At 57.9% G+C, this 21,687-nt stretch overlaps 1 protein-coding gene across 6 annotated transcripts; it reads left to right on the top strand.

Annotated features, from left to right (window-relative positions):
- Positions 1 to 4,968: 4,968 nt before the first annotated feature.
- UBTF (upstream binding transcription factor) lies at positions 4,969 to 21,019 on the top strand. 6 transcript variants are annotated; one of them, XM_047093312.1, is made up of 21 exons: positions 4,969 to 5,450; positions 8,422 to 8,560; positions 9,983 to 10,158; positions 10,712 to 10,795; positions 10,893 to 11,048; positions 13,220 to 13,284; positions 13,571 to 13,691; positions 14,049 to 14,159; positions 14,502 to 14,635; positions 14,795 to 14,936; positions 15,198 to 15,239; positions 15,367 to 15,480; positions 15,571 to 15,726; positions 16,128 to 16,283; positions 16,386 to 16,496; positions 16,938 to 17,026; positions 17,129 to 17,318; positions 18,163 to 18,210; positions 18,313 to 18,384; positions 18,482 to 18,625; positions 18,709 to 21,019. In XM_047093312.1, exons 2-21 carry the CDS (start codon positions 8,503 to 8,505, stop codon positions 18,832 to 18,834), a joined length of 2,295 nt encoding a protein of 764 aa, XP_046949268.1. In that variant the 5' UTR covers positions 4,969 to 5,450; positions 8,422 to 8,502; the 3' UTR covers positions 18,835 to 21,019. The 6 variants fall into 6 exon arrangements, with proteins under 6 accessions (XP_046949268.1, XP_046949267.1, XP_046949266.1 ...); XM_047093311.1 differs by lacking the exon at positions 4,969 to 5,450 and adding an exon at positions 5,728 to 5,910; XM_047093310.1 differs by lacking the exon at positions 4,969 to 5,450 and adding an exon at positions 7,201 to 7,282.
- The last annotated feature ends 668 nt before the right edge of the window (positions 21,020 to 21,687 follow it).

Genomic DNA, 21,687 nt, shown 5'->3' with positions numbered 1-21,687 from the left:
CAATAACTCGGATGGAGCTAGAATGTATTATGGTAAGCGAAATAAGTCAATCAGAGAAAGACAAATACCATATGATTCCACTCATATGTGGAATTTAAGAAACAAAACAGATTAATATATGGGAAGGGGCAGGGAAAGAAGAGAGGGAAACAAACCACCAGAGACAGAGAACAAACTGAGGGTTGATGGAGGTAGGAGAGTAGGAGATGAGCTAGATGGGTGTTGGGTATTAAGAAGGACACTCAACGGGTGCCTGGGTGGCTCAGTTGGTTAAGCATCTGAGTTTAGCTCAGGTCATGATCTCGCAGTTTGTGAGAGCCATGTCGGGCTCTGTGCTGACTGCTCAGAGCCTGCAGCCTGCTTCAGATTCTGTCTCCCTCTCTTTTTTAATGTTTATTTATTTTTGAGAGAGAGAGAGAGAGAGAGAGAGCACAAATGAGGGAGGAGCACAGAGAGAGGGAGACACAGAATCCAAAGCAGGCTCCAGGCTCTGAGCTGTCAGCACAGAGCCCAACGCCAGGCTTGAACTCACAAACTGCGAGATCATGACCTGAGCCGGAGTCAGACGCTCAACCGACTGAGCCACCCAGGTGCCCCGGTGATCACTTTTTAGATAAAACAACACCAAGGGCATGAAAGACATAATTGATAAGCTGGATTTTATTAAAATAAAAAAAGTTCTGCTTTATGAAAGACAATGTCAAGAAAACGAGAAGACAAGCCACAGACTGGGAGAAAATCGTCGCAAAAGATACATCTGATAACGGACTATTATTGAAAATATATAAAGAAGTCATAAAAGTCAACAATAAGAAAATGAACAACCTGATTGAAAAATGGGCAAAAAATCTGAACAGACATCTCATCAAAAAAGATATATAGAGGGCAACTAAGCCTATGAAAAGATATTCAACATCATATGCATTAGGGAATTGCAAATTAAACAAAGAGATATCATTACACACCTATTAGAACGGCCCAAATCCAAAAACCTTGACAACACCATTTGGCGATATCATTAATGTCCAATATATTTATATTCTATGATGCAGGAATTCCACTCTTGGAAATATACCCAGGAGGAATGTATGCACATATCCACCAAAAGATACGCACAAAAATGTTTGAAGCCGTTTTATTCTTAATAGTCAAAAACTAGAAACAACCTGAATGACCATTAAAAGTAGAAAGGACAGGGGCCTGTCGGTTAAGTGTCCGACTTCTGCACAGGTCAGCTGGTGAGTTCGAGCCCCAAGTCGGGCTCTGTGCTGACAGCGCAGAGCCTGGAGCCTACTTCGGATTCTGGGTCTCCTTCTCTCCCTGCCCCTCCCCTGCTCGAGCTCTCTCTCTCTCCCAAAAATAAATAAACATTAAAGAAAAAAAGTAGAAAGGACAAACTGTGGTGTATTTATACAATGGAACACTATATAGCAACGAAAATCGATGAACTTCTGCTATATGCAACATCACAAATTGATCTCAGTCGTAACATTGAGTGAATGAGGCCAGGTGTAAAGGAGTACATATTGTATGATTCCATGTACGTGATGTGAACTCCAGAAACAGGCTAACTTTATCAATGGCGATGGAGCTCAGAATACTGGTGATATTTGGAGGGGAATATTGACTTTGAGTAAGTTTGCTAGATGCTAGAAACATTCCATACCTTGATCTGGGTGTTAGTTACATGGTATATATGTATACTATGTATACATATGTAAAAATCAGGGGCACCTGAGTGGCTCAGTCGGTTAGGCATCCGACTAGGCATCCGACTTCGACTTTGGCTCAGGTCATGATCACACAGCTCATGAGTTCCAGCCCTGCATCGGGCTCTGTGCTGACGGCTTGGAGCCTGGAGCCTGCTTTGGATTCTGTGTCTCCCTCTCTCTCTGCCCCTCCTTGGCTCGTGCTCTCTCTCTTTCTCTCTCTCTCTCTCAAATAAATAAATAAATATTAAAAATATATATGTAAAAATCAAACTGTGAACTTCAGATGTGAGTACTTCATTATCTGTAAGTTATACCTCAATAAAAAAGAAAAAATAAATAAGGAACAGTAGCTCAGGGGAAAAAAAATGGAGGCTTTATGTCATTATCTTGAATAAAAATTTAAAAACGGAACATTTATTTTTTGAAAACATTTATTTATTTATTTATTTATTTATTTATTTATTTATTTATTTATAGAGACAGAGCACCAGCAAGGGTGGAGTAGAGGGAGAGGGAGAGAGAGAATCCCAAGCAGGCTCTGCACTGTCAGCACAGAGCCTGACTCGGGGCTCAAAGTCATTTACCGTGAGATCATGACCTGAGCCCGAATCAAGAGTCCAATCGATGCTTAACTGGCTGAGCCATCCAGGTGCTCCAATGTTATGTGTATTTTAATGTGTATTAGAAACGTTCTGGAGCGCCTGAGTGGCTCAGGTCATGATTTCAGGGTCATGGTATCAACCCCTGTGTTGGGCTCCCAAGCTCAGTGTGGAGCCTGCTTAAGGTTCTCTCTCTCTGTCTCTCTCTCTCTGTCTCTCTCTCTCTGTCTCTCTCTCTCTGTCTCTCTCTCTCTGTCCTGCTCATGCTCTCTCTCTAAAAAAACTTAATTGATTAAATAAAATACACATAACTTGGAAAATAATGTTCATTGTGGAGCATCAAATAAATAAAAATGACTCCACGTACACTAGGAATTCAAGTACCACACTTTGGCTAACGCATTCCAGGCACACTAGGGGTTTGATATGAGCCGGGTGCTGGGATACTGGCAACCGAAGGAAGGGCTGGGGCCAAGTGGAGAGTGTGTAGCTAGGATTATGCCTTGTCACCAGCTTGGGCTGGAGTTGTGGAATGCTGAGGCTCTGCTTGAAGGTACAGGGCAGAAAACTGGAAAGGGGGGAGGGTACAGTGAGAGAGGGGGCAAAGAAAAAGGACCAAGGGCAGATTCCCTCATGCTCTGGCCCATAGCCCAAGTCCTAGACTCCTGACCTCACCAGAGACGCAATAGATGTAAAACAAGCCAATTGGTTTCCAAGTGGGAAGAGTGCCAGCCGTGATTCTTGCTGCCCAAGGAATGAAAAATCAATAATAATCATTTTTATGATTCATGTTCATCCTGTTTTATTCCAGAGCACTTTACCGAAAGGCCCCTTGGCCCAGCCAAGAAGTTCAGGGACGAGAGCCAGGACACCTGGACTCCAGATCTGTATGTGGAAGACTTGGGGAACCTTCTTGGGATCTAAGTTTCTCAATTGTGGCAAGTGACACGGTGGAATATTCTACAGTGTACATGTATCATCTCAGTTGACCCTCCAACCCCCGAGGGGGAAAGCAGAAAACATAGGATTGCTGTTCTCATTTTACTGATGAGGAAACTGGAATCAGATGAGGGTAGGAGACTTGATCACATGCACACAGTTAAGAAGGTGGGAAAGCCGAGAAACTGGGAGCTGTGACTTCTAACTCCAAAGGCTTTGCTCTTTCCCAGTCAAAATAAAAAAGTCAGTCCCTGCCTTCTCCAAGTACAGTGTGAGATGGCTTGATCCTACAGCAAAATGCTCTAAATATGCTGCAAGGGCAGAGCCGGATTTGTGGAGACCTAACTTGTATAATTGGGGGGTGGGGGGGGTCTTTAACAAAAATAATACCAAATGATGAAACAAAATTAAGTACAGGGCACCTCACAGGCCCTTCGAAACAGGGCCCATTAGCTTAAGCTTCATTAGCATCAAGGTAAATCGGCCTCTCCTACGTGCCCTGCCGACTAAAAAATCCGGTCACACCAGATCTTTGACAGGGTTTTCCTCCCTGCCTGTAAAACGTGGCAGATGTGGGCTGTGGAAGTCCTGGGAAAGGAATCTCATTGCTCCCAGGAGACATGAGGAATTACAGCAGCAGTGAGGCCGCTGAGTGAGGATAGAAAAGGCTGTGTGCCAGGGGAGAGTCCAAGGGGCCGGTGACCCAGTCGGACGAGATGTGGGCAGTTAGCAGTGTCGGGGTGGGAGACGGGCAGCCCGCGGGCCCCGGGAGCCTGGAGGCATGGCGCTGCCCGGGGAGCGACGGCCCAGACCGCAGGCTCGTCTGTTGGAAGCAGGCGTTCTTCAGTCTTCTGGCTCCCAGCGTCCCGACAACCCTTCCTCTGAGGAGAGGAGGCCGGGACGGGCGACCGCAACCGACGGCAGCGGGAGGGTGGCTGGTGGTCCCCGCCCAGGCCCTTCGACACCCGCTCCGCAGGATGGTGGAGTGCCGGAGGCCTACGCGAAGGCTGCCCCGGGGCGGCTCAGGCGACGAGGCCCGGGTGCCAGGCTCCCCTCGCGGCTCCCCGCCGCCGCTGGAGGGAGAAGGGGGGAGCAGCGCCCGCGGCCTGCTTTCCCAGGGCTGGCCGAGTCTTTTTGACAAGCTGATTGCATGGCGGGGATTGGCTGGTCCGGGCGTGACGCCGGTAACAACAAAGGTGGAGTTGGAAGAAATTAGATTAAAGGAGAGGGAAAAAAAAAAAAAAATTAAAGGGGGAGCTGGCAGGGGACCGGAGGCAGAGACCGAGGGGGAGATGCGCGAAGCGCGGTCTCCCGGCTCCCACTTCGCCCCGGAAGCCCCTTCGCTCAGACCCAACGGGATTATGCTCTCCACCCTAACCTCGGCCCAACTACCGACACCAGGGTTGGGGGGATGGCTGCTGCTTCTAGAGAAATCCCAACTCCCACCCTGACACCCTTTGCTACGGCCCAGGGGGAGAACTTTTTGCTCGGACTCCTCGGATCCTAAACCCGGCGGAGGTGAGGGGCTTTGAGAACAACCAGAGGCTCGCTCCAAAACCCGGAAGGCCCTCGCGGGAAGCCGAGATCCAGCGAGGCAGGGTGCTCCCCCGGTTTTTCAATGTGTTGCAAATCTAAGAGCTTCTTTCTTGCCTTTTCTTTTTCTTTTTTTTTGTAACGCCCCCCCTCCTTTATCCCCCACCCCCTCGCTTTGGCTTCAGGGTTGCAAAAGCAAAGAGCAATAAAAAAAAAAAAAAAAAAACCCGCGCACACACTCAGACACACACCAGTGGCGACAGGGGAGAGTTGGAAAGACGCAGGAGAGAAGCAGGAGGCAGGAGGCAGTGGGGAGGGAGCAATGGGAGCGGGAAGCAGGCAGGTTCCCTCGCAAATCCCCCTCCGGCCCCACGTCGCTTCGCCGGCCCCGGCAGGGGAGCGAAGAGCCGGGCTAGCAGATGGAGGAGTGGAGCTCGCTCTAGGCAGCGGGCTTGGCCGGAGAATGGAGGAGCCGCCAAGCGACCGGCTGATTGGAAGAGAAACGCAGAGCGATGGAGGCGGGGGTAGGAGGACGATTTCTCTGCGGGGACTGGCGGCGGCGTATACGCCCGGGTCGGGCGCTGCAGAGCTTGGCTAGCTTTCAACCCGCGCTCGCCGGCTCCAGCCCCGCGCGCCCCCACCCCCAGCCCTCCCGGCGGCTCCGCAGGTGAGTGCGAGCTGGGGGCAAAAAACCCCAAAAGTCTCAACACGCCAACCCTTCCCCCCCTTCAAAAAAAAAGAAAGAAAAGCATTTTTCTTTTTCTTTTTTTATTTTCCTGCAGCCCCCATCGCGGTGGGAGGGAAGGGGTAAGGCGGAGTGGCCCGGAGGAGGCGGAGGGGCCAGGCGAGGCCGGTGTGGCCCGGGAGGCGGCGGCGCCGAGGCGGCTCTGACGGGCGAGCGCTCGGAGCGGCGCTGCGCTGCGCCGAGGCGGGCGGGCGGGCGGGCGGAGCGGGGCGGGCGGAGCGCGGCGCGTGGGGCTCGCCATTAGCCGTCGCTCCGCTTCGCCATCTCGGGCTTTGTCTGGCGACTCGCTGCCCCGGCGTCGGCTGCGGCGGAGCTGCGGCGGAGCTCTTCGGCCCGCCGCACCCCTAGGTGCCCCTGGCCCGCGCTCCCATTCACACGCTCGGTAAGTGAGCCCGGGCTCCGCGGATTTCGGGGGAGAGGGGTTGCTGCGAGTGGCGGCGGCGCCGATCTCCATGCGCCCGGGCAGGCCTGGGGAGCCATGCCGGGCTGGATTGAACCGGCTCCCAGAGCGGCTCCTCCGCCGGAGCCCATCGCCTCCTCACCTTTTCCGGGGTGTAAGGAGCAAAGGGAATTTTTTATTATTTTTTTTAATTCGCAGGGAGGGCATTTTGTCGGGGTAAAACAAATTTTTTTTATGTAAGTTTCGTGTGTGTGTGTGTGTGTGTGCTGTTCGGCAGCAAGGGGACCGCGAGGCAGGCACCGAAGACTGGCGCCGCGATGGGCGTGCGTGCGCCCCAAGCCGGTGGCCACGCTCCGGGGATGAGGGTGGGCGCGGAGCGCCCGCTCCAGGAGGCGGGAGAGGGGAGCTGGTGAGGACGGCCGTGGAAGCCCGAATCTGAGCTGGGAGGACTTGGGGGAGAGCTCCGAAGCAGGGCTGCAGGCACCCCTTCAGCCTTCCCAGCCGCCGGGGGGCCCCTCCAGGCACCCTCTCGCGGCCGCGCCTCGCGCCCTCCCTCCCGCGCCGGCCGAGTCTGCTAGTTCCCCCGCGGGTCTGGCGAGGTCGCTCTCGGCGCCCGCCCGCCTCGGCTCCGAGCCCCGCCGCCATCCGGGCGGCTGCGTGTCTCCCTGCCCCGGCCCCCCCCCCTCCCCGGCGGCAGCAGCAGCAGCAGCAGCCGCCGCCGCCGCCACCACCACCACCACCAGCACCACCACCACCACCACCACCCCCCTCCCCTCCTTCCTTCCCTCCGCCTCGGCCGCCCGGGTCCCCCCAGCTCCCGCCCCTCCTCCCAGCTGCCCCCCGCGGAGCCCGCCCGGGCAGGCTGTGGGAGGGAGCGGAGCCGGCGAGGCGGGCGGGCTGGCGCTCGCTCCCCGGGGGTCGGTGTGCGCTCTACGGGGAAGGACGCGCTCGCTGCCCCGCTTCTCCCGCCCCCCCTCCCGCTCCTCCTCCTCCCTTCTCCCTCCTCCTCCCCGCTCCGGCGGCGGAGGCTGCGGCGGCGGCGGGGGGTGTGCGAGCTGAGGCCGGGGCCGGCGGGCGGGCGGCGGGCGGCGGGCGGGCTGCCTGCAGGCGGAGGGCGCTGTGCTTTGTGCTTTTCGCCGCGAGGAGCAGCAGGCAGCAGCAGCCACAGCCGCCGCCGCCGCCGCCACAGCAGCAGCCGCCGCCCCAGCGCCGCCGCCGCCGCGCCCGGAGGAGGAGCCGCTGCCGCCGCGGGAGGGAGCTGCGGCTGTGCCCGGCCGAGCGGGGGAGGGCGCCGCCGCTCAGAGCCGGGGAGGGAGACGCCGGAGCGGGAAGCCCGGAGGCCGCGCTGCGCCGGGTAACCGAGGCGGCTGAGGACGCGCGCCGGGGTCGGGGCCGGGCGGCGGGGAGCGAGCCGCCGGTGCCGGAGACGCCGAGGGGGACCCGGGGCGCCCTCCAGGCAGGGGACTGGACGAAAGAGGATCAGGGCACTGGAGAGGACGCCGAGAGCCGGGGGAGGGGAGGGCAGGAAGCGAGGCCCGGGCCCGGGCCACGGGCAGAGGAGCCCGCGCTTCTCCGAGCCGGCAGGCGCAGTTCTCGCCGGCCGCCGGAGGGGGCGGCGGGGCCGGTGAGCGCTGCGCCCCCGCCTCCCGGCCGCCGTCCTCCCGCCCTCTCCTTGGCTCGGCTCCCCGGAGGCCGGGGCGGGGGCGCCGGCGGGGCTGGGCCGCAAGCTCGGGGGAGGAGGCGGCGGTTCCCGCCGTGGTCGCGCCTCTGCGCCGGGCTCCTCCGTGCGCGTCGGGGTGGCTGGGCGGTGGCGGCGCCTCTGGCCGGGGTGGGTGGCTCGGGGGCGGGGGGCAGGCTAGGCCGCTTCTCTCCGGCTGCTCGCCCGCCCAGGCGGGCGGGGACGGCGTCGGGAGCCCGAGAGGGGGGGCGGCGGGAATCCGGATCCGGTCCCCGGGGGCGGTGCGGCCGCTGCGCTCCGGGGCCGGCGGCGGCTGCGCTGCGTCCGGGTCCCCGCCGGGTTGCGGAGGCGGGGGGAACCGGCCGGGGGGAGGCGGGAGGAGGAGACTGCGGCGCGTGCCCGCTTTCGCGGTCGCGCGCGCCCTTTACCCGCCCTTCCTCCTCCCCCGCCCTCCAGCCTGGGGCCTCCCCGGGGCGGGCGCACGGAGGAGGAGGAGGAGATTTTTTTTTTTTTTTTTTTTTTTTTGGCCCGGGTGGGGGAAGGAGGGTGGAGGGCGGGCGCTAACTGCACGCGGGAGCTGGGAGCAGTCTCTCGCGTGGGCAGGGGAGGGCGCACGCGGTGGAGCCGGGCTGCAGGGGCTGGGGCGGGGGGGGAGGGGGGGCGCTCCCACACCCACCGACCCATTGGGTCTACTAGGGTCTTGGCAGTCTCCGTGAAAGTGTGGACTTGTGCCCCCCTCCCCTTTGGGGGAGGGAGGAATAGAAAGTCCCTCACCTCGCATCCCGCCTGAGTGGGGACTGGTATCTCTCCTAAAGGGTGAGGTGGTTTTGACCGCGGGTTGCCCGGCCAGCACGACCCGAGGAGGTGGCTGGAGGAGGTGGCTGGACGGCTAAAGAATGAACGGAGAAGCTGACTGCCCCACAGACCTGGAAATGGCCGCCCCCAAAGGCCAAGGTAGGAGCTCTTTAACTTAAGCTCTCTTTTTCACATGGCTGTCTGCAGGGTCCGCTCTCCTTCAAAAGGGTTGCCGTCTGCATTCTCTGAACTGAGATGAGGTCGGTGTCTTCAGTTTTATGAGTTAAGTTCGACCAAACCCAAATTATTTGGCCTTGAGACAGTAAGCTGTATTTTTCACACTCCGTTTCCTCTCTTAGAGAGGGAGAGGGAGGCCTGTGCGAGCCTTCTTTCTGGGGTTCCCAGGCAGACCCCAGTGTGCCCTCTCTACACCCGGTGTCGGGGAATGGGAGGTAGGACGAGGAATGTGGGGGGGAAGAGGGAGAAAAGAGGGATTGGGAAGGCTTTTCAGGTTTTTATTGTTATTAAGAGGACAAGATTTTTGGTGAGGCAGGTGGAGAGAGAGGATGTTTTGGTGGCTTTGAGGCTCCAAGCCATAGGCCGTCCATAACTAGACCCTACCCCATCCAGTAGGGATCCCATGGAGGGGGAGGGGGCAGGGGGTAGGATGAAGATGAGCATCTGGCCATGACTGTGGGACACTGAGAGGAGAAAGGATTATGGGTCCATGTGACCCACCCTGCGGAAACCCTGACCAGATGCAAATGCAAATGAAGAGCCCTTTTGACTACTAGCCTTGGATATCTGTTCTCGTATCTCACCTTCCAGAGTCACCAACCTCCAGGGAGGCCTTCTGGAGCTGTATTTCAGTGACTGGAAATCGCTGGTTCAGACCCACCCCTTTTTTTGCCTCCCTAGGGAGTTGGGCTCAACTCCCTGGATCCGGGGGGTTCCGGTTCTCCCTGGAGCCAGGGCCCTTTGCCCACCTGCCCGTCTTGCCTCCCAACTCCCCTGTATGGTTCTTCTGTTTCCACTCCATTTTTCTTACTTGCCCCAAATTTTCCTTTGGTCTTCCCTGAGAGGCCAAGAGGGAGTGGGGGATGATGGGATACCCATGTCTTTAAGGTTAGTTTCCAGTTACGCTGGAGAAAAACGTCTGCGTGGATTCTCCTTACTGCCCACACTCCATCCTGTCTTTGCACATCTCCGGTGTCTGCCTAGAACTTAAATTTGGCAACACGTATCAATGTGTTGTGCCTCCCTCCCCTCTCCCAGTAAGTTAGCTGTTTTCCCACCGAGCCCCAAATCACTGTAGCTCATTTCTTCCTCTCCCCTGTAATAAATAGTAGCCTGTGGCGGCCTAGCATGTTAGAAACGGTTGTAGTCTTGATGCCTTCTGGACGGGAATCCCAGCTCTAATCCATATGGTCACAGTTTTCCCTTATGACAAGGTCGTGTCTTGTCCGTGCCTTCCCATAGGAGGCAACCAGGGATGTGGGGTTCTCTGGGAAAGAAGGACTAGGGAAGAGATGAGGGGAAAGGATGGAGCTGGGCATGACTGCCTTTCTTTCCCCTCCCCAGACCGCTGGTCTCAGGAAGACATGCTGACTTTGCTGGAATGCATGAAGAACAACCTTCCATCCAACGACAGCTCCAAGTTCAAAACCACCGAGTCACATATGGACTGGGAAAAAGTAGCATTTAAAGACTTTTCTGGAGATATGTGCAAGCTCAAATGGGTGGAGATTTCTAATGAGGTAACTGATCTCCCCCCCCCCCCTTCCTGACACAGCTACACGAACTCTGCCTCAACCTTCCTGGTGGGGGAGAGGAAACAGAAGTCTGTAAACAGGAAGGAAAGAGACCAGGCGAGGTGCTCATGTGGTCGCCCTTGTGCGTTTGGGAGGTGGCATGGTTGACAGCACTGGCCTAGAGTTCTCAGTTCTGCCACTTTCTAGCTGTGTGGCCTTGAATACTTACCGTCTTGGAGCTTCTGTCGCCTGAGCTGTTCTGGGGATTGAATGAGGTGCTGGCATGGACAACCACGTCGAGGTCAGGTGGTCACCTTGTTGCTGTCCTTTGGTGTATACGGACTGCCTGGTCCTCTGCAGTAGGCATGGGCCAGCGCCTGGGTGCCTGCCTGGGGTGTCAGGGGCTGTCTGAGTTGTGTGGCTGTTGGCCTCTGCTCCTCCCGTGATAAATTCAGCCTAGTGGAAAATAGAGGAGACCCGCTGGAAAAGGGGGTAGGCTCTGGGGTGGTGTTTCCCTGTCCTGAACGTCCTCTTGCACTCACTTCCCTTCTTCCTCCAGGTGAGGAAGTTCCGTACGTTGACAGAATTGATCCTTGATGCTCAGGAACACGTTAAAAATCCTTACAAAGGCAAAAAACTCAAGGTGAGTTTCCAAGAGGAGGAGCATGGCATGTAGGAGAGGAATGGTCCAAAGAACGGATGCTGTCTGACCTTCACCGTGTCCTTGACCCTCCTTCCAGAAACACCCGGACTTCCCAAAGAAGCCCCTGACCCCTTATTTCCGCTTCTTCATGGAGAAGCGGGCCAAGTATGCGAAACTCCACCCTGAGATGAGCAACCTGGACCTGACCAAGATTTTGTCCAAGAAATACAAGGAGCTGCCGGAGAAGAAGAAGGTGGGGGGAGGGGGGCTTTGGCGGGAGGAAGGGAGAGGCAGGGAGCAGCTGGTGTGGTGTAGGTCAGCCGTCGGGGGGGAGGCTCAGACAGAGGGACTCGGCTTCAGGGATACGGGTGGGTCAGCGTAGCAGAGTGTAGGGTCTTGGGCAGCCACACTTGATCTCCCCGTCCCACACACCGTCAGGCACGGGCATTGTCGAAGGTGTAATCCAAACTGAAGCAGGCGCTCAGACCAACATTTTGCCCCCCGGACCATTCACAGCGTTCTCTCACTCGGCTCTGCCCCTGTGCACGCGTCCTCACTCTGAGGCTGGCACAGCAGGTCCACCCTCTGACATTTCCCAGTGTGGTCTCATTTGATGTGTGCCGTATCCTTGGAAAGGTAACCCCCCGGAGGAGGGGTTGTTCCGATCCTGTGGGCAAGGAACTGAGGCTCAGGTGGGACTCGTGTCCCGGGTCCCACAACTAGTGACAGCAGAGCAGGACTTGGGTCCGGTGCTCTTCTCACTGCCGTGTCCGTCCGTACGTTATCAGGTGGGCTTCCTCCGTACGCATGTTCGCCCAAGGACATACCTTGTCCTTTGGGGCCTTGTGCTATCCCGGGCCATCGGAGATCCTTAACCTTGGGCGGAGGTTACCCGAGTCGCCCAGGGCAGGGGTGGACACGAGCGCAGTGAGGTCAGGTGGACCCTCACAGAAGCTGGCAGCAAAGCAATGGAGGAGCCTGTAGCAGGGCCCAAGGGAGTTGGGGTGGGGAGAGAGACAGACACCGCTGGTGCTGGACTTGCAGGGTGGAGCCAGGGAGAGGAGTCGGGGAGGGGCAGCGGGAGAGGCAAGAGGGCACGTTCGCCGGAAGAGGAAACAAAGCCATAACCCAGCCGGCACACCACGCGCAGCCCTCTTCTGGTCTGTGTACTCTGGCTGCAGGCTCACGTGCCCTTGGTTCTGTGCCCAAAAAGGAGCCAGCTTGGCTGGGGGAAACCGGCTGCCCAGGCCAAGCAGGAGTAGGAACTGGCGGAGTTCTCCTTGACCCCTCTGATGGGGATGTTGCAGAGCTGGCTGCCCACACGACGCCCAGACACACACGGGATGGGAGGGAGAGGCAGAGGGTCCAAGGACCAGGGAAGGACAAGAAGCTACATGGTAGGGTGGACAGGGTGCTGGCCTGGGGGACGCAAGACTGGGGCCCGGTCTCCTGACTACCACTGAATTGCTCTGTATGTGACCTTTGGTAAGTTACTTCGTTTCTCTGGACGTGGTCTTTACCTGAGGTGCAGAGAGTAAGCCCGATCCGTCCGGTGCCTTCCTGTTCTGAAGGCTGCTGAGTTGTGTGAGGAGGGCCAGAATTGGGGCAGGGTAGGCTGGGCGCTGCTCCCTGTCTTCTGCAGGAACCACAGGGGAAAGTGAAGCTGTCCCTTCCCGTGCCTCGTGCCTCTTCCGTGAGAGGCAGGGGTTAGGCTCGGTTGTCATGAGCCCCTGGTCCCTTCTAAGGCTGACTCTTGTGAGTGGGGGAGAAAGGAGAGCTGGACACCGAGTGGGAGCCAGGACAGGAGGCAGATGAGGAAAGGAAAGAACGGATTGGAAAGGAAGTTTGAGGAAGGAGCCTGGAAGAAGGGATTGGAGGCAGGGAAGAAGGTGATGGGAGGGGGTTAGGAATGGGAACTGGATGTAGTGGCTTGGGAAGAAAACCCAAATTCAAGAGACAGATCTATCGGAATGTCATTTACATTGCAAGAATTCACTCTAGGTTCCTTCAACACCATCTCCCCTCAGCCCTCGAAAACGGGGTCCAGCCTGGCCCTGTGGGCCACCCCTGAGGCAGCAAACCATTATCAGCTGCCACAGACATTGGAGGATCATTGGAGGAGGGAATGATCCGGAGGAGGCCTACACCCCCCCCCCCCCAGCTCCTCATCATGGAGAGTTTTGCGGTGCTGGGGAAAGGTGGGGAGGTAGGGTCAGGGGGAGTCCCAGCCCGGTCACTGCTCACTGTGACTGGCTACGGTTGAGTCTCCCCAGCCCACTGGAAGGCAGGCCACCATCTCCTGCGAGCTCATGCCACCCTCTGTCCACGTCACCACTGGGAGGCAGAATAGCTAGCAAGGAGGACTCGGTGGTTTTTATAGCTCAGGCTTTGGGTCTTGGATGACCCCGTCCCCTCCTCCCCCAGATGAAATATATTCAGGACTTCCAGAGAGAAAAACAGGAGTTCGAGCGAAACCTGGCCCGGTTCAGGTAAGGCAGTGGAGCCCAGAGGAGGGCCACAGGGCATTGGGTGTGGCAGGATAGGGTGACACTGACCAGAGCCTCGAGTTTGCCATTTGTGAGGCATGGAAGATGGATGGGTCATGTGTAGACCCTAGTGGGTCACGCTCAAGGGCAGGGACAGGCAGGCGGCTGCTGTCCCAAGAGGCCCCGATTGATAGGCCTAGGAGCCTTGGTGGGTGGGGCAGCTAGACGGGGTCTCCCGGGCAGGATTCCCCCCGCACCCGCTGATTGTTGCTCCCCGTGCCCTGGCTAGGGAGGATCACCCTGACCTAATCCAGAATGCCAAGAAGTCGGACATCCCCGAGAAGCCCAAAACCCCCCAGCAGCTGTGGTACACCCATGAGAAGAAGGTGTATCTCAAAGTGCGGCCAGATGTGAGTGTCCGGCCAGGGGGTGGGGATGGAGGGCGCACGGTGGTGGCAAGGGGGGAGCCGCGCCAGGTCGGCCGGGCACGGTGCAGGGGAGCAGGAGAGGAGGCCCCTCCCCAGGGGTGGGCTGCATGGACAGGGCCTGGGCCAGCTGGCGTGCGAGCGTGTGCGTGCGTGCGTGTGTGAGCCTGTCCCCTTGCACCCAGGCGGGACCCCCGCCTCTCCACCTTCCCCTCCTGGCCTGTGGGGGACACTCATGTGACCTCCTGTGGCCTGAGGGGGCGGGGGCCTCTGTGCCCCCCTCCCCCTCCCCTCTCCCTGCCCCTGGCTGCCTGTGTGTGTCTGACGGCTTTTGGTTTGCAGGCCACTACGAAGGAGGTGAAGGACTCCCTGGGGAAGCAGTGGTCTCAGCTCTCGGACAAAAAGAGGCTGAAATGGATTCATAAGGCCCTGGAGCAGCGGAAGGAGTACGAGGTTAGGCTTCCGCTGCGCTCCTCCCCATCCGGCTCTTCAAGAGCCTCTGCCCTCCGTCTCTGTGACCTCCGCACTCTGCGGGAGGCGGTCACTCCCTGTCCCTCCATTGAGGGAGGGGCCTTCTGGGCCCCTCACCTCTGCCCCTACCTTCCCCGCCCCCCTCCCCTCCATGAGATCTCAGGCTAGGGCAGGGCAGGGCACCACGTCTCGTGTGACATAGCAGACACACGGCCACCCCCCCAGCTTTGCTCCCTGCCTCCCCTCCCCAGCGGCTCTCCCCCCTCCCCGGCCCCGGCTAACCCCACACCCCGTTGCCCTCCGTCCCCCCACCTCACTCTGCAGGAGATTATGCGTGACTATATCCAGAAGCACCCCGAGCTGAACATCAGTGAGGAGGGCATCACCAAGTCCACCCTCACCAAGGCCGAACGCCAGCTCAAGGACAAGTTTGATGGGCGACCCACCAAGCCACCTCCGTGAGCGCTGCCCTGGGGTGGGGTGGGCGAGTGGGCAAGCGGGCATCTAGGGAGCTGGGCCAGCAACATTGGCCAGCGTCCGAAGTTGAGGAAGCCTGTCGCCTTGAGCCGCCCCGGTCGCTCAGGGAGATGCTCCTCCTTTCCTGCTGGTTCTGATAGGAACAGCTACTCGCTGTACTGCGCGGAGCTGATGGCCAACATGAAGGACGTGCCCAGCACTGAGCGAATGGTGTTATGCAGCCAGCAGTGGAAGCTGCTCTCCCAGAAGGAGAAGGATGCCTATCACAAGAAGTGTGACCAGGTGAGCTATGCTGAGGAACTTCTGGAGACCCTTGGGCCTGGCCTCAGAAACCTGAAGCATGACATCTGGCCCCAGCTAGGGGTCAGTCAGGGATTGACCAAACGGATCTTGGGCGCCTGCTACAGACTCGGTGGTGTCTAGGCCGATGTCGACCACCTATAGGGGAAAATGAGGTCCTGTCCGGGTTCTGGACGTTTTGCAGAGGACTATTGTCCCTTGGGAACTGGAGGGCCTGACCCTGACTCCCCCTTCCTTCCCCAGAAAAAGAAAGATTACGAAGTGGAGCTGCTCCGTTTTCTAGAGGTGAGCGTTGTTATAGGCGGGGCATTGAGCAGACAGGCATTGGGATGGAACAAGTCCCTTTGGACAACCTGGGAGCAGGCTGGGAGCCACGTGCACAGCCCCATGCCACCTCTTGTCTCTGGACCAGAGCCTTCCTGAGGAGGAACAGCAGCGGGTCCTGGGGGAGGAGAAGATGTTAAGCATCAACAAGAAGCAGGCCACCAGCCCAGCCTCCAAGAAGCCCTCCCAGGAAGGGGGCAAGGTGGGCAGGGGGCAGAACTGGGGCGGAGGGGGGGAGATGGGGCTCCCCACCAACACCCCATGGAACCCGGCCCTCTTGGTTCACCTGTAGGGAGGCTCAGAGAAGCCCAAGCGGCCCGTCTCGGCCATGTTCATCTTCTCTGAAGAAAAGCGGCGGCAGCTGCAAGAGGAACGGCCCGAGCTCTCGGAGAGCGAGCTGACCCGGCTTCTGGCCCGCATGTGGAACGACTTGTCGGAAAAGAAGAAGGTCAGGCTCCCTAGGCCAGAGGGGCTGCCGGGCCGAGACCAGGCCGCTTCTCCCCCAGGGGCTAGCTTCACTTCCTCACCCTTGGCCTGTGTGAGCCACACGTGTGCCTGAGCTCAGAGCGAGTGAGCGAGTGAGTGAGCTTAGTGAGCCAGGCTGGGAGCTTCGCAGGCCGGAAGGCGGGAAGCTGTCAGCTGAGGGCTCTGGCTCCCTGGGGAGCAGAGCCGGTTGGCGGGCTGAGCCCCAGGCTGGAGACATCTGCACCAGCCCACGCCTCTGCCTCTGCTCTGCGCTCCCCGCCCTTGCAGAGGGGGTTGGGGGGGGGGGGACTTCAACTGCTGGCTGAGGAACGCGCGCCCCCTTGGGGCGGCCGGAAGGCTGACGCCACTGCCATCCCTCCGCAGGCCAAGTACAAGGCCCGGGAGGCTGCGCTGAAGGCCCAGTCGGAGAGGAAGCCAGGCGGGGACCGCGAGGAACGGGGCAAGCTGCCTGAGTCGCCCAAGAGAGCTGAGGAGATCTGGCAACAGAGCGTCATCGGGGACTACCTGGCCCGCTTCAAGGTGGCAGGGAGCTGGAAAGGGGTTGCTCAGCAGGCTGCCTACACAGGCCACCTCTGGCCCCAGGGGACCCTTGCCATAGCTGACACCCCTGTTTGTCTCCAGAATGACCGGGTAAAGGCCTTGAAAGCCATGGAGATGACCTGGAACAACATGGAGAAGAAGGAGAAACTGATGTGGATTAAGAAGGCAGCCGAAGACCAAAAGCGATACGAGGTGGGAAGGGTTCTGCTGTTCGGCCCAGTGGGCGGGGTGGAGCTGGGGCCGCCTCCCTCCACTGCACTGGTGGGAGCATCCTTTTGGGTGGGCAGCTTTCCTCCCTGGGTGGGCCGTGGACCCAAAAGGCCCAGCCTCGGTTGTGTGACCCCGAGCAAATCTCCCAACTTCCTTTACTGAGCCTCGGTCACACATCAGTAAAGTGGGGACAGTGATGCCGGTCACGTGGGTGCAGTTGTGACTGCACTTTCGAGCAACGGCGCCTGACCCAGGTGTGAGCTGTTGGGAAGTGGCTCCCTGGCTCTGCCTCGGTTTCTCCTCCTCCCCCGGGACGTAAAAGGAGAGCCGGCTCAGGCACTGATGGCACGGGGCAGGAGGTAGGAATGTTTCTGGGTGGGAGGGGGGGTGGAGCGAGTGTGACCTTTCTGGGCGTCCCCGCAGAGAGAGCTGAGCGAGATGCGGGCACCCCCAGCTGCCGCGAACTCATCCAAAAAGATGAAGTTCCAAGGAGAACCCAAGAAGCCTCCCATGTGAGTCCCGTGTCTGGAACCCACCCTGGCGCTGGGGAAGGTCACGGCTGAAGGGCTGCTGGGCCAGGGTCCTAACCCTGCCTGCACCACCCCACCTCCTAGGAACGGTTACCAGAAGTTCTCCCAGGAGCTGCTGTCCAACGGGGAGCTGAACCACCTGCCGCTGAAGGAGCGCATGGTCGAGATTGGCAGCCGCTGGCAGCGCATCTCCCAGAGCCAGAAGGAGCACTACAAAAAGTTGGCAGAGGAGCAGCAGAAGCAGTACAAAGTACACCTGGACCTCTGGGTCAAGGTGAGCGGGCTTGGACCCTGGGAAGAAGGAGGCCTCATCTAGTTGGTCCACATTCATGATTGCGGTCAGCGTCCTAGCAGCCCTGTAGTTGCTATTGAAGTCCCAACAGTTGCTATTAAAGAAGAGAAACCAGGGCTCAGAGAGGTTAGGTAGGTTACCCAAGGTCCTACAGCTAGTAGGTAGAATAGTCCAAATCAGATTGTCTTTTCCTACTTCCATCCAGGACCAGAGGACCTCTCCCAGACTCTGGTTTGGCCCCAAGCCTCTGAGCTCCCCTTCTGTCCCTTGGTTGAGTGGTCAGATCTGTAGCGGGAGAGTCCCCTGTGTCCCTACCCAGCCATCCGGGCAAGTTCGCCAGGGACCCTGGGAAATAGGTTTAGGTTAGCAGGGTTTAGGTGGGCAGAAGTTTGGGGAGCCCCAGACTGCCTCATCTGTGACTCCAGGCTTGTTGGGTGGGAATGATGATGCCAGGCTATGTTAGCCATTGTGGGGGTGGCGGGGGGAGGCTTCTCTGAGCTGAGGAAGGCCCTAACTCGAGCCTGCACTCGGGTAAAACAACAGGAGGGACAGGAAAACCAACAGCCCTAGGAGAAGGTAGCTTAGAAAAGGATTCGGGGCATCTTAAGCAGTCGTATGGGAGCTGTGTTCTCAGATCCTGGGCGGGGGGCTCTCTGCGGAGGCCCAAGGTATGGGGAGGGAAGCAGGGGTAAAGATGGGACGATGGCATGTCAATGCTTAGCCCACTGCCTGGCTCTTGGTCAACACGCTTGGTCAGCAGAAGTTCAGGGGGGCGGGGGGGGGGGGGGCGTGTTCCAACCTTTCCCTCCTCCTCTGTGTCCCACAGAGTCTGTCTCCCCAGGACCGTGCAGCATATAAAGAGTACATCTCCAATGTGAGTCGGGGAGCAGGGCGGCGCCGGGGAAAGGAGGGTTTGGGGAGTCGTCGTGTGGAACTCACGGCGGCTCCCTTTGTCTGTCTCTGGCCTTCCCTACAGAAACGTAAGAGCATGACCAAGCTGCGAGGCCCGAACCCCAAGTCCAGCCGGACCGCCTTGCAGTCCAAGTCGGTAAGGAGCTCCGCCCGGCCGGGGGAAGGCCAGGAAGGGGTCTGCGGTGCCCCGAGTGCCGGGGCGGAGACCACTGACGCACCTCCTTCCCTCCCAGGAGTCTGAGGAGGACGAGGACGAGGATGAGGACGACGAGGACGAGGATGAAGAGGAGGAGGAGGATGAGAACGGGGACTCCTCTGAGGACGGCGGGGACTCCTCCGAGTCCAGCAGCGAGGATGAGAGCGAGGACGGAGACGAGGCGAGGCGGCCGGGCATGGTGGGAGGGTCGGGCGGACCTTGCCACGAACTCCACCCGCTGACTGCCCGCCCCTTGCCCCCCAGAACGAGGAGGATGATGAGGACGAGGACGACGACGAGGATGACGACGAGGACGAGGACAACGAGTCTGAGGGCAGCAGCTCCAGTTCCTCCTCGTCGGGAGACTCCTCGGACTCTGACTCCAACTGAGGCTCAGCCCCACCCGGGGCTCCCCTCCCCAACCAACCACCTTTGTTTCTCCCCCATGTTCTATCCCCTGCCCCCTGGCCTCCCCCACTTTCTTTTTCTTTTTCTTTTTCTTTTCTTTTTTTTTTTTTAAACAAAATACGGTGGGGGAGGGGCTGGAGGAGCCCAGGCCAGGACTCTGCTGCCTCAGAGACATCAGCCCTGGGGGGCCCTCCAGGGAACGCAACCATCAGACTGAGCCACCACTGGACCGGGCCGGCCCACCCCTCTTCTGCACTTGCGGCTCCGTCATGGACAATGGACCTGGGAGTGGGGTGGGGGGTCCCAAAGAGTTCGGTGAGGCCCTCTACACCTGCAGCCCAACCCATGGGAGGGTGGAAGCTTGGGGAAGACCCCTCCCTTCCCAGAGGGGCTTGCCGACTGGACCCCTACATTGGAACTGGAGGCAGGGAACAGGTGGGGAGAGGAGGGTGGGTGCCTAAGAGCAAACAGGCACTGCCCCATAGCCCTCTCCCCTGCCCTCTGCAGGAAGGAGCTGCCTGGACCCACTCATGGGGGGAGGGGGCAGAAGTGTTTTTTATATATGTGTATATATTTTTTTTTTTAAGCTCTGAGCTGTCAACGAGACGTTTCCTACCGATCTCGGCTGCCGTCTCTGTTGTCATTTCTGGGAGAGGGTGGGTTTAGGGGGGTAGGTTTGGGACTTTTTTAAAACGGTCTTGGCACGAATGGAAAAGTGTGTGTGCGTGTGTGTGTGTGTGTGTGTGTGTGTGTGTGTGTCGCCTGTACATAGCATGGGTGCACCTGTGGATGTGTGCAAAGGCACGTGTGAGTGTGTGTGTGGAAGAGAGAAGGGGGAGCCCGCTTCAGTCTGTGAATCTGGTTGAATGGGTTGGTGAGGCCCAGGGAGACGTTGATCCTGGTGGGAACAGGCTGGGTCAGCCCCTTTCTCCACATCCTCTGCTTTGCCTAATCTCTGATTCAATTTGGGGAGGGGGGTTACTGAAGCCACTCTGATGCTTCCTGTACCTGCTTCCCTCTGCCAGGGCTACAGGACTCTTAGCTGCTGCTGGTCTCCAGCAGGGCACTGGGGAGAGGGACAGATTGGGTGGACCTGAGAGCTTCTACTTGGTGGGAAAGGCCTTTCCAGTTCATCTGAGAGGTTGCCTGGCCACCTGAGGCTCAGAAATTGGGCTTCAAGCTCTTAACACACATCCCTCCTCCCTGTCCCTCTCTCTTCCAGCTCCCCACCCCCATTCCCTATGATTTCTCAGGTCTGCTCCCTTCCCCACCCCTCCAAACCCCCAGCTGGGGAAGGGGTCTGCAAAGGCTGCTTTTGCGGCTGTCCCTTTAACCCTTCCTGGCCATCTCAAAATTTGGGGTACCCTGATTCCTAGAACCTTAGTAAGCCAAGCCACCTGGTCTCTGTGGATTTAAATTTTTTAATTTTTGATTAAATTTTGGCGCCTTTTTTTTTTTCTCTCCTTATAATCATGTCAATGACCTATTTAATTGGGGCTTTGTGCTTTTCTGCCTTCTCCCCCTGAATGAAAGTCAAGTGATGGGGGAAGAGTGGGAATTCTACCCAGGAGGTGGAATGGGAAAGGTGGGTCCCGCTCCCAAAGGAAGGCAGACAATCTGCTTTGCCTTGGACATGGTGCTGGGGTTGGGGGAACTGGGGGGGGGGGGGGACACTCCCCGCTCTCACTCCCCTTCCTTTGTCCTGACCCTGACGCAGGGGTTCATAGGTTCTATTTCTTCCCAGGAGCCCCTGCAAAGAACCCCACTTCCCTGTTTGAATGCCCCTGCGCTGTTGTGTTTTAGTGGAATGTGTTTTCATTTAAAAACAACTTTGAATGGGGCGCTTTTTTTTTCCTGTTTTAAAAATTGAAAAATTCTTACAGTACAAACAGGGCTGTGGGGGTGGGGGTGTTGGTGCTGTAAGAGGTCACTCTGAGTGCATTTTGGCACTGGGATGGGATGGTTGGAGTCAGAGGACCCCCCCACTCTCTCCCCTTTTTTTCTAATATTTAAGGAGTGTTTTTGTAGGTTTCAACAACAACCACAACTTGAATTTGTACCATGGGAGGTGGGAGGGAATGTCTTAGAGGTGTCTGCCTAAGCTTAAGGCCAACTGTAGAAGTTTTGTTTTCCCTCTTTTTGTACAATAAAGCAAAAAACAAAGGTTTGACTGCTGTCTGGTCACTGGAATCAAGGGCAGGGTGTAGGGGTGACCCAACAGGTTCAATGGGAAAGACTTGAAGTCTGGCTTGTTTGCGCTTCTCTCTAGAACCAGCTTTCTCTTGCTGAAGGCTCCACAGGCAACCTACCTTCACATTGTTCTGGGTTGTTACTGAGCTTCCGATTCTGTCTGTACACCTTGGGTTGTCAGACCACTAAGGACTCGGAGAATTTGAGGGAACAGGTAACAATATTTTCCCCCAGAGTGCGTTGCCTTGGGAAATTGGGGGTGATGATCAGCTTTGCATGACTAGGGTGAACCCTGACCCTAATAAGGGGTCACTTTATGACTATTCGCCCTAACCATGCAAAGGTTTATCATTGGGAGTTGGGGTAACTCTCCCACCTTGAGCCGTCCGCCTCTCCCAGGGTTAGAGATGACTTTCCTAACTCCACCCAGGGCTCTGATAGGAAGTAGGCTGAACCTAGACGATTCCTCTGAAGTTAAGGAAGATAGCCTTCCTGGAGTGCCTGGGTGGCTCAGTTGGTTAAGTACCCCACTCTTGGTTTTGGCTCAGGTCATGATCTCATGGTTGGTGAGATCAAGCCCCGCGTGGGGCTCCACACTGACAGCACGGAGCCTGCTTGGGATTCTCTCCCCCTGTCTTCTGCCCC

Source organism: Lynx rufus, unplaced genomic scaffold, assembly GCF_022079265.1.
Source record: "Lynx rufus isolate CCGP_SWC_20201006 ecotype Redwood Valley unplaced genomic scaffold, mLynRuf1.p SCAF_34, whole genome shotgun sequence".
Lineage (NCBI taxonomy): Eukaryota > Metazoa > Chordata > Mammalia > Carnivora > Felidae > Lynx > Lynx rufus.
Note: the sequence above shows the minus strand (reverse complement) of the source record. Positions and strands in the feature narration are given on the sequence as shown.

Excerpts from the sequence above, each read along its gene's own strand:
- UBTF (XM_047093312.1), top strand. The coding sequence starts at position 8,503 with ATGAACGGAGAAGCTGACTGCCCCACAGACCTGGAAATGGCCGCCCCC. Across the intron at positions 11,049-13,219 it reads AGCTGCCGGAGAAGAAGAAG|ATGAAATATATTCAGGACTT; the intron begins GTGGGGGGAGGG and ends CTCCTCCCCCAG. Across the intron at positions 13,692-14,048 it reads ATCTCAAAGTGCGGCCAGAT|GCCACTACGAAGGAGGTGAA; the intron begins GTGAGTGTCCGG and ends TTTGGTTTGCAG.